The following is an 11216-nucleotide window of genomic DNA, read 5'->3' as shown; positions in this document are numbered from 1 at the left end:
TAATCGGGATGAGAGCTGCTTATTGACTTGTAAAAGCTTTACAAATTTTCTTATTTCATGCTTTTGTAGAATCTTAAAATAGGATCCAGTGTTCTTGTCGAATTACAATCAAACAATTTTGGTCGCCATTCTTACTATATATATTATTTACATGAGTTCTTAGTCAATTTTGGACGCAAGGATTACTTCAATAAACAATTGAAACCAACAAGACCTTTTCCATCAGGAGACCATTCAAAGCATTTTTTTAGGAAATTATTAAGTGGGATTCAGATGTTGTCTGGGCCAAGAGTCATAGTTAGTTGTTGTTTCCATTTGGTTGTTTTTTTCTCGTTGTTGATACCGGTAAGACCCAGCCAGATGATGTCTGCTGGTTGGTAGTGAGAGGACTCTTAGTATGGGCATACCCAAAAGGAGAGGGGACAAGGGGCGGAACGATCTCTCGATCTAAGTGACTTATGGGATATTATGTTATTCTTTTAACTCCTAACATGGCTTGTAGCAATCACTAGTTTCTTCAAACTTAATCATACCAAAATGTTTCGTATAGCAAATTAAGCTGAATCAATGAATAAAAGGTTTCCAATAAACAAAAACAGCATCAGACCCATTTATGAGTGTGTTGAGTGCTATGTCAACGGAATCTTCTATGTATTTCGGATAAGACCACTGCGTCCTTATGTCACTTCTATCATTTTGAGTCATTTCAATTTCTCATGCAAAAACTTGCGCAGTCATCATCGTTCCTGCTTCCCCGGTTTGATAGTTTCTGAGTGTAAAGAGTTTCACTTCCACTGCCACATGCCCGCACAGCACACAAACAACTCAAAATTCAAGACGATGCATTCCTGGTTCGGCGAAAATATCACCGCACCGATACATCGCCATTGCAAACTCGCAAAACTTGTAGAGATAAATTTTTGAGCTTTTATTCCTTTTAACGAAATCCTAGATCCTCATCTTAATGCAAGGTCTTAAAGAAAGCAATTAATCGAGATACACACTCGCCATCTTAAAAATCTATTTATGCACAAGCATCATCTCAAAATTCAAGACACATTTTTTTGTAAACTCGGAACGTGTTTCCATTGCACAACAAGTTTATAAAAAGGAACGTGTTGTTGAATCAAAGCACAACATCTAGAGATTTCGTAAGGATAAAATGACCAGCAAGCAAAGCAAGATCACACCGCTGATCAACTTTACCCCAAATCTGACCTCCTTTGTGTCGATCTAGCGAAATCTTCGCACAACAAATCTCCCCAGTGCTTTCTTGTTTACGAAAAAACAAAACCAGTTTGCCAGCGTAACTCACAGTCACTGGCCAAAAACAACCAACACATCTCATCTCAGCCAAAAAATCATCCAAACCTTTCACCACTCCCCAAAACACTTGTGCTCTGGATCATACTCTCTCAATTCCTTGCCAAAATAATCGTAAAAGTACAAAACATCATCAACAACACACGCGTTCTCCCACTCCATTGAGTTAAGCACCTCGTCCGTTTCCCATGTGCTTTCCTTTGGGTTGTACACAAAGCTCTTCTGGAGATCCCTCATGTACATCTTACCAGCCATCACCACCAGGCAACCATTACGTATCTTCATCCCTGGCACTGTCATTGGACCTTCCCACATTTGTGTTTCTGTATCGAACACCAGTATCGCACGTGACTTTTGATCGGTACCTAGATTGTCCCGCCGATGACGTCAGCGGCTGTATCAGACATGGGGACATGCATCTTCGGGAGATGTTGCACAGTGTGGGATGTACAGTCGATGATGTAAGAATTAATCCCATCAAACACATATATCCTCGAACCCATAGCTACGTAGCTTCCTTTACGAGGCATATCAGGGAGCCCAGGGATTAGGACCAAGCGGCGGCGGCTGCTATTGCCGTTTCCTTTCCGGCGGAGAGTATACAAACGGTTCACACGGTCGTCCATGTTGCAACGGACAACATAGAGACAATGTTCAGTGCAGCCAAAGGAAGATCGTCTTGTCTTGCGTATATCTCAGGCGACGAAACGAGTGACCGGAAGTACGTAGAAACGAGGGACACTCTTGGATAGTCACGTCTTGGTACACGCGCCAAGATGTCAACGACGACGTCCTCCGGAAGTGACGTAATCAGAGACGACGACGGCGATTGCTTCTTATCTGCCCTAATATTGGAAGACATGTCTTAGATTGCAAAACCCTATAATTGTAACGCTCTAATCGTCAAAAATCCCTAATCTCAAGCTCAAATCAACAATCTATACTTATCTTACAATACTAAAAGTTGAATAAGATCAACATCTAGACTATCCACGTAGGCAAATTAAATCGACCTATCATAGTATTGAATTAGGCCACGTCACTCAAATCAACCTAAACGACATATTTGCTTCGTCTTCTTCGAAATCACCTAAGCTTCACCGCCGTTACCATTACCTTCTACTATCATCTTCAACGTATGACTCACACATCTAAGTCTCACAAAGCTTCATCAATCACTTCTATATCCTCCATATGACAACATTGATCCACAGCCATGATATCCGCTCATGCTTCCGGGAAGTCTCAAGTTGCCCTCATCGATGTGCTCTCGCTCCACTTTCATGTTTCCTTCCATCTGTCTCCACTGTAATCTCCTTGACCAGTTTTCTTTTTTTTCCGTGATGCAAGGCTTCATCTCAGCTAATCGTGCTCCACGATACGAGCCCCAACTCAAACCAGGAGCTTCAGAATTTCTTCGCAACCACAATCGACTAGATGAACTGATGAGGGATTGTGGCTGCAAAAGTTTCCTGCTTCGGATTCCACGGATTGGATACCAATTACTTGCCTTCGCTTCTAGACCAGTTCCCTCCTTCCAATCATTCTCTCTACCCTCCCCCTCCGCCTCAGCTTCCCACTGTAAGTTACGATCAAATCCTTTCTGATTACTCCGTCGTGATTCCCGATTTCGATTAGGTTTAGGTTTGGAGACTTCGAAATGGATCAGATTTTTCTATGAGAGTTTGATGATTTTCAGTGTGGCGTTCCATTCGTCTGGGTTTGTTTCCAGCGACCCTGTGAGTTTCCCACGGAGCTACCCCATTGTCTTGACGGTTATGTGATTATTGCATTCTTTAATGGAGAAGTCGTTATGCATGTTCAATTTAAGTTGTTTGATTTGTCTACACTTGCTTTATCTGTTTGTGGTTATCTTCAATCCATAGAGGGTGATGGAGCGAAAATATTTGTCAGTTGCATTGCGTTTCGGGACAGAGTCTGCGATGATGTTACTGAACCTTATCGTTTACCACCCAATACATACGCATACAAGTGTATTTGTATCATCTCTCATGCCCCCAATTTCCCAGCTCTTCGGGATTCTCTCGAGGAGATTTTTGTTCTTTGCTTCTCCTCAGAAAGAAGCTGGTAAAAACACCCAGTGCTTAAAAATATGAAAGCAACCCCCATTCTTCTGTTTCGAAATTGATGTTAGTCGCCTCTTCAATTTTTTTAGTAAGCCATTTTGGGATATTATCGCTATGTTTTCAGTCTCTCTTTTTGCTCTGTATTTGGTAAGATGCCAAAGGAATCTTCAGTGACACTCTTGATCATATTTGTTTTGCTTATTGTTGCAAGTTGGATTGTAACTTATAGATTGCTAAGCTGGTGAATGAGGGGGAGGTAACTAAGGCTGAGACAATGACTATTGGTGAAATCTTCGATTACATCAAAAAAGGATCCGCCAAGGTAGAACTTGAGCTGTAGATATGCCACTCAAATCAACATGCCTAAATACGTATATCACCCGGTCGTTGACGAACGCTGGAGCCGTTTTTTTTTGTCTATAACTGTTACAAAAGTTGTCTCTTTCTACCCACCTCTGACAGTTCCACAGGTGAAACCACATTTGCTGCAACTGCTGAATTGCCCCTGCTCTCTGCAAATTTTTTGTCTCCATCTTCCAAAGGATGTGGAGACCTTGCTGATGAGGGAATGGTGGCTTAAATAACAGTGGCGAAGCACAGGAAGCCAAATGTGCTACTCATGGCAAATAGGTCTTTCCAGTTCTTAAGTTTTGTTCTGTTATTGCTCTGTAAGAGGTCCTTTCATATCTTAATTATTTCGACATTGCTCAAGTTAGACTTTGGTCTTTTTATTGCTTTGCCTGATTGTGTGGTTTTAATTGTTTGCTCATTGTTAGCTCGCACCCTTTGACCTAACAAAGAAGAAGATGATGAATGTCATTCTGGATCCTATCGAGGACTCAACAGGATCACAAGCGGAGGAAACTTATTCATTGCTTGGTATGTGCCGTGAAACTTTGGCTGTTTCTTTTCAATGGTGTACATACATTACTTTGTCTTTACTTATTTTCACTGCAGCTTTTGATGGCATTCAGAGTTCATTTGCTGGACATAAATCAGCGAGTCTTCTAACGTCTTGCTTCTTCTAAACTTTTTTTTTTTTGAAACTGCTGTTCTGATGATTATGTGTCTCACATTGTTTTTTTCCAATCGGTGGGTTTAATCAACCTGACATTTATCGGTGATGAATCATGGCCTCACTTGCAACAATATTAGAACATCATTAAAAATGTGAAAATGGAGTTTGCTTTCAATATTTGTAACAGTTCTATTTTGATTTATCAACAAGCTATTAAGATTATACGTCTTAAAGCATTACTTAAGAATAATCATTAGATCTAACATTTTTTAAATCATATAAAAATGATAAGTTTTTAATTATAAACTTCTCAAAAAATAATTTCACTGGTAAAAGCATAAACACTTACTCATTTATTTTATGATGCAAATAAAGAAAACAAGAAAAATACATATTTTAAATTTTCAAAAGATTTGAGTTTATGCTTGAGAAACAACCTTTTGGTGTATATCATATTTTCCAATTAACAATTATAGTATATATGCAAATTTTACCCAGCTATAGGATCTATCGTCTTTTCAATGTAATCATTTGTTTATGTTTTAATTCGAAAGCTTTTAGTCAAAAAAAATTATAGTATATATATTTTGGTTTTAAGTAGAGAGGAAATGGGTATAATGTGCAAAAACATAGTTGTGTAAAAATTAAAAGGAAAAACATGGAGAAAGCTTCAAAATGTTTCTGAATATAAAAGAATAGTTGAATCATAACTAAGTTTAGTTAAATTTTTTTTTATATTCCTTAGTACTTACTATCCCAAATTTACTTCTTATATTAACAATCAATCTTCAATTTCAATATTTAACTTCATCGTATAATTTACTTTTAATGTATATATTCAAAATACACTATATATTTAAATATAAGTTAATTAATAGTTTAAATTAAATATTTTATTTTTGTAAAAAATGAATGGAGAGGCATGCCACATAATTTAAAATAAATATCTAATTGTATATATAGCTCTTAAATATTTAAATATAACAAAATATATACATTACGGAACAACCAAGCATCTCTATTAATGGAGCTATAAAGCATAAATAATCAAATCAATTAAAGTTGTCGTGGTGAAAAACACTATCCCTAAAATATATAAAGATAAAAACAAATACAAACTTAAATTTCTAATACCTACTTATTAAAAACCTTATTAACAAGAAAGATAATTATTTTTTTATGATAGGCCGCACAATTTTATTTAACAAGACAATAAAAATCGTTAACGAATTCAAAGAAAAGATAACAGTAAAGTTCAATATATGAGTTAGAGCTACACCTCTCATCTTCACCTTAGCTCAGAAGATAACAAAAGAGGAAACACATCTAAAAACAACTTCCGACATCATCCGAACTGTTTTTTATTCAAAACTCAAATTTGGAATTTTTGCAAACTAATAAAAGTAATTTACTAAAGAATTAGTATTACCTCTAAATAATAATATAGTTTTGTTCTTTTTACCTAACTGGAGAAAGCTAAATTTCAAAATTATTTTGTAAAACAATAACTGATAACTAAAAAGATTGGAACCTATTAATAAAACATAATCTGCGCGTAGCGCGGAAAACATATATAGTATGTATAAAAGCTATAAGCATTGACCGCATAGGATTTAAACCACTATCTTAATATGTCAAATATTACAAAATTTCAGAACTTACAGAAGATACTTTTTCCAAAACAAAATGGAAATTCATACAAAAAAAGTAAATTAACAAAAAGGTTATTAAAAAGGAATGAACATATTATAGATACTATTTTTTAAAATTAACATGAACAAATATTATTTTTAAAAGTACGATTTAAAAAAAAAAACAAATAGAATTTTAAATTTTAATAAAAAATTAATAATACTGATATATATTAATTTTTGAAAACTGACAATTGTTTAAAAAAAAAAATATATATATTAATAAAGAATAAGATTCTTTAAAAAATGAATATAATTTTAAAAGAAAGTTAAGGAGATAAGGTGTCGACTTGGGATTTTAAACCACTAATAGTAATATGTCAAATCCCTATTTACAAAATTTCAAAACTTCCTGAAATATTTTTTCCAAAATAAATAGAAATTCATAGAAAATAAGGTAAAATAAAATAAATTATATAAAAGAATGAACTTACTATAGATTTATTTTTGAAAAATAAAATATATTTTTAAAATTCCAAATAAAATAAACTAAACTAGCAAATAGATATCGTTTAAAAATAACCAACTTGATATATACTATTTTTAGAAATTTAATAAAATTAAAAAAAAATAATTAATAAGTAATAGGACTTTTAGTAAATATTAAATATAATTTTAAGAGTCCGTATAATATAAACTAAACTAACAAAAAATCATTTAAAATTAACAAGCTTGATAACATATTTTTCAAAATTGATATAAAATTTAAAATTTTGTTTGAAATAAATATAACATTTTAAAATTTTGTTTGAAATAAATAAAATTTTATATTTATATTTCAAAGCTATAGGAATTTAAATCACATATGATTAAAAGGTTGAAGCTACATAATATGTTTTCGCATAAAATTTAAAACATCAATAAAATATACCAAATTATAATTTAGTTTGATATTTTAAAATTTTAAGATTTCCGAAAATTTTTCCTACAAAATGAAGTAAAAATTAATATTATGAAGCTTATAAATAACTTTTTGATAATTTAACATTTAAGAGATTAATAAAAATGTTATGTCCTAAAGTATGTTAAAAATACACATATCATATGTGTCAAAAAATATTATTAATATAAAATGTGTTAAACTTTAAAAATTAAAAGAAAATTAATATTTATTTTTATATGCCACATAAAACTTGAGATAATTCTTTTAATATCTCGGGTCCATGTAGAGGCCAAGACTAATTCCAAAGGATAGTGTAGCCCACAGATGGACTCTGATGCAGCATGGATCGTCCTTTCCTTTTTGGTGTTGGTGTTATTTTCCTTTATCGTTTAAACTTAAGATAAATGTTAGCTTTCCATTATTTTAGGAGATTAGAAATAAGACTTAAGGATATAATGTTAGGTCATAATTCCTAAGGACTTAGAACTTTTCCTTCAGCTATATATAGTGATCTCTAGGTGTTGTAAAGAGACACATTATTATTGATTTATAAAAACAGAGCTTTTGCTTTAAATTCTTGATTACGGCTAGTTCATTGGTTGAACTCAACGAATTCAAGTTCATAGGTACTTTTGGGAATTCTCAGACTAAACAATCGTTCCTATTCTATCGGTTACTCTATCAGTTGGTATCAGATTCCAGGCGTTTGATTTCTCAATCAAACAAATCGATCATGGCACCACGCAAGACTATGACGGACGAACAGCAGGAGGAAGTACGCCTTATGTTCGAAACTTTAACCACAAACCTTCAGGAGGCGTTGTAGACAGCAGTCCAAAACGCTCTTACCACCGCTCTCCAGGATCAGCGTGCTCAACGCGAAGCTCCGGGAGATCAACACGTTCCACCGCCTCGCCGTCGTGATGCTCAACTCAACACATCAGATGATGACGAGATCGTCGAGAACGTTTTTGCTAACCAAGACCACGACCAACATCAACAACGTCGTGATCAGCAAGCAAATCCTTTTCGTCGCAACGAATAAGACCAAAGAGTTTATATTCAACCTCGGTGGGAAACAGGTTTTCGCTCCGATATTCCAGAGTTCCTCGGGACACTAAACCCGGAAGATTTCTTCGACTGGTTAAATACGGCGGAGGAGATTCTCGAGTTTCGACAAGTTCCTGAGGATATGCGAGTTCCTCTTGTGGCAACTCGTTTCAAAGGAAGGGCTATGGCTTGGTGGCAACAACTCAAGGAGTCACGTCGCCAAACTAATAAACCTCGAATCAATTCATGGGATCGCTTGACAAAACACATGCGTCGCGCCTTCCTACCATACAATTATGAGCGTACTTTATACAACAAATTGCAAAACCTAAGGCAGGGTTCACGTACTGTTGAGGAATACGCAACCGAGTTTTTCTACATGACAGCCCGAATGACCGCAGGCGAAACCGAGAAGCAACTAATCTCACAGTTCATCGGAGGATTACGCTCTCAGCTACAGCTTGCTTTGGCACAATTCAATCCGACGTTAGTATCTGAGGCTTATCAACGCTCAATCTCTATGGAGTTACAGCAGCGGTCGTCTTGGTCATCGTCTTCACGATCCCGCCTTCAAACACCAGCTGCTGGTGAGAGTACCACACCTGGAACGGACAGTACAACACAACGGTCAGAAGTTGCCAAATCAGGCCTCAACACCGAACCTATTGCTTCTTCAAGACCAGCTCGTCCCAACGCTCTGCGTTGTTTCACATGTGGCGAACGCGGCCACATACAGACAGCGTGTCCCAACAAAGCAAAGCGTGGGTTGATTCTTCAAGAAACAGAGGATGCCGAGCCCCGATATGATGACTATGATGCTATTGATGATGGGAATCCTGATATTATTCAAGGCGATACAGGTCTTAACCTTGTCCTCCGCAGGAACTGTCTCATACCTAAGGCATCACCAGAATCTTGGCTTCGCACCAACTTGTTTCGTTCGACGTGTACCATCAACGGACGGGTCTGCAAACTAATTATAGACTCTGGCAGTTGTACTAACGTTATGTCGTTTGAAGCAACTCAGAAACTTGGCCTTGCCGTGATACCTCACCCATCTCCTTATCCGTTGGCATGGCTCAACAATAGCACCGAAATCACCGTGTCAAAACAAGTGCTCGTCTCCTTCTCCATTGGAAACTACAAGGATTCGGTTACTTGTGATGTTATACCTATGGACGCTTGCCACTTGCTTCTAGGACGACCTTGGCAGTTTGATCGAGATGCGATACATCGCGGAAAAGCAAACACTTATAGCTTTGTGTTTGACAATCGTACGGTCACACTAGTTCCTTCCAAGGAGCAACCTGAACCAAGCGCTCGATCTGAGGGTACTAATACCAAAGGCAATACATCATCAGCGAAATCACTCCTAACACTTCCCAAAGGCGAATTTGAAAAGTTTATTCTCGATGCTGATGTTCTGTGGGCTCTTATCGCGTCTCCAGCCACAACAACAATCGAGACTGAACCTTCCCCAGCATTTATTCCTTTGCTCCAAGACTTTGGTGATGTCTTTCCAAACGAACTTCCTAGCGATTTACCACCATTGAGGGATATTCAGCATCATATAGACTTGGTTCCTAATGCAGTTCTTCCTAACAGACCACATTACCGAATGAGCCCTCAAGAACATGACGAGCTGCGTCGTCAAGTTGAAGAGCTCCTTCAGAAGGGCCACGTGCGTGAGAGTCTAAGCCCTGCTGCTGTTCCCGCTTTACTCATTCCTAAGAAAGATGGAACTTGGCGAATGTGTGTTGATAGCCGTGCAATCAACAAAATAACGGTTCGGTATAGATTCCCTATTCCACGCCTTGATGATCTCCTTGATCAAATCGGTAAAGCAACCATATTTACTAAACTTGACCTGAAGAGTGGTTATCATCAAATCCGTATCTGTCCCGGAGATGAATGGAAGACGGCTTTTAAAACGCGAGAAGGCCTTTTTGAATGGACAGTCATGCCATTTGGCCTCTCAAATTCACCTAGTACGTTCATGAGAGTGATGAATCAAGCCCTTCGACCGTTCATTGGAAAATATGTTGTTGTCTACTTTGACGACATCTTGATCTTCAGCAATGATTTGACGAGCCATCTGTCCCATTTAAAAAGCGTGTTAGAGGTCCTTCGACGTGAGAAACTCTTTGCAGCTCGCCACAAGTGTATCTTTGGAGTCCGTCACGTGCTCTTTTTGGGTTACATAGTTTCCGATAAGGGACTACAAGTTGACCCAAGCAAAGTGGAGGCCATCAAGTCGTGGCCAACACCACGGTCTATCAGCGACATACGGAGTTTTCACGGCCTGGCGTCTTTTTACAGAAGATTCGTGCATCACTTCAGCAATATTGCAGCACCACTAACAGACTGCATGAAAGGTTCGTCGTTTCTTTGGACTGACGAGGCAAATTCCGCATTCGAGGATCTTAAGCAGCGCCTGGTATCAGCTCAGATATTAGCATTGCCGGATTTTACTCAGGTTTTTGAGCTCCATTGCGATGCTTGTAAACTCGGGATTGGTGCTGTTCTAAGTCAATTGGGACATCCTATAGCATTCTTTAGCGAGAAGATAGCTGGGTCGCGTGCTCGTTACAGTACATACGACGTCGAATTTTATGCTATTGTGCAGGCTATTAAGCATTGGAGGCATTATCTGTTCCATCAGGAGTTCATCCTCTACACTGACCATGATGCCTTAAAACACTTGGGCAGTCAAGACAAGATCTCCTCTCGCCACGCCTCTTGGATAGCGTTTCTGCAGCAGTTTACTTTCGTGATAAAACACCTGTCGGGTAAAACCAATAAAGTGGCAGACGCCTTAAGCCGAAGACATTCCTTGGTGGCTACTTTGCAGGTTTCTGTTCCGGGTTTCGCTGCCTTACCGGACCTCTATCCAACCGATCCTTATTTTGGATCGATATGTTCTTCTTTGTGTGATGGTTGTTGATTCCGAGTTTGTCCTTCACGATAACTTCCTTTTTCGAGGCACTCGGTTATGTATCCCAGAAAGCAGCTTACGTATGAAGATTATAAAGGAGCTTCACGAAGAAGGTCATGTAGGTCGGGATCGTACACTACAGTTGGTAATGGACGCTTATTTCTGGCCCTCTTTGCGCAGAGATGTGTATCGCTTCGTGGCAAGGTGTGTTATTTGTCAACAATCAAAA

At 37.6% G+C, this 11216-nt stretch overlaps 1 protein-coding gene, 1 long non-coding RNA gene and 1 pseudogene across 6 annotated transcripts; 2 read left to right on the top strand and 1 right to left on the bottom strand.

The window, feature by feature from the left end:
- Window positions 1–1126: 1126 nt before the first annotated feature.
- LOC106299702 lies at window positions 1127–2185 on the bottom strand (annotated as a pseudogene).
- A 196-nt stretch (window positions 2186–2381) lies between these two features.
- Window positions 2382–4603, top strand: LOC106301063. 5 transcript variants are annotated; one of them, XR_001262156.1, is made up of 4 exons: window positions 2382–2904; window positions 3210–4078; window positions 4187–4289; window positions 4368–4603. It is a non-coding gene; the product is annotated as an uncharacterized LOC106301063 (long non-coding RNA). The 5 variants fall into 5 exon arrangements; XR_001262153.1 differs by having other exon boundaries at window positions 3023–4078; XR_001262155.1 differs by having other exon boundaries at window positions 2382–3732; window positions 3881–4078.
- Window positions 4604–7735: 3132 nt separating this feature from the next.
- Window positions 7736–10996, top strand: LOC106297989. The gene is made up of 3 exons (XM_013734103.1): window positions 7736–7777; window positions 7829–8009; window positions 8085–10996. The coding sequence occupies exons 1-3, from the start codon at window positions 7736–7738 to the stop codon at window positions 10994–10996; spliced, it is 3135 nt and encodes a 1044-aa protein (XP_013589557.1).
- Window positions 10997–11216: the final 220 nt, after the last annotated feature.

Source organism: Brassica oleracea, chromosome C6 (assembly GCF_000695525.1).
Source record: "Brassica oleracea var. oleracea cultivar TO1000 chromosome C6, BOL, whole genome shotgun sequence".
Taxonomy (NCBI): domain Eukaryota; kingdom Viridiplantae; phylum Streptophyta; class Magnoliopsida; order Brassicales; family Brassicaceae; genus Brassica; species Brassica oleracea.
This window is presented reverse-complemented; position numbering and strand designations above follow the sequence as displayed.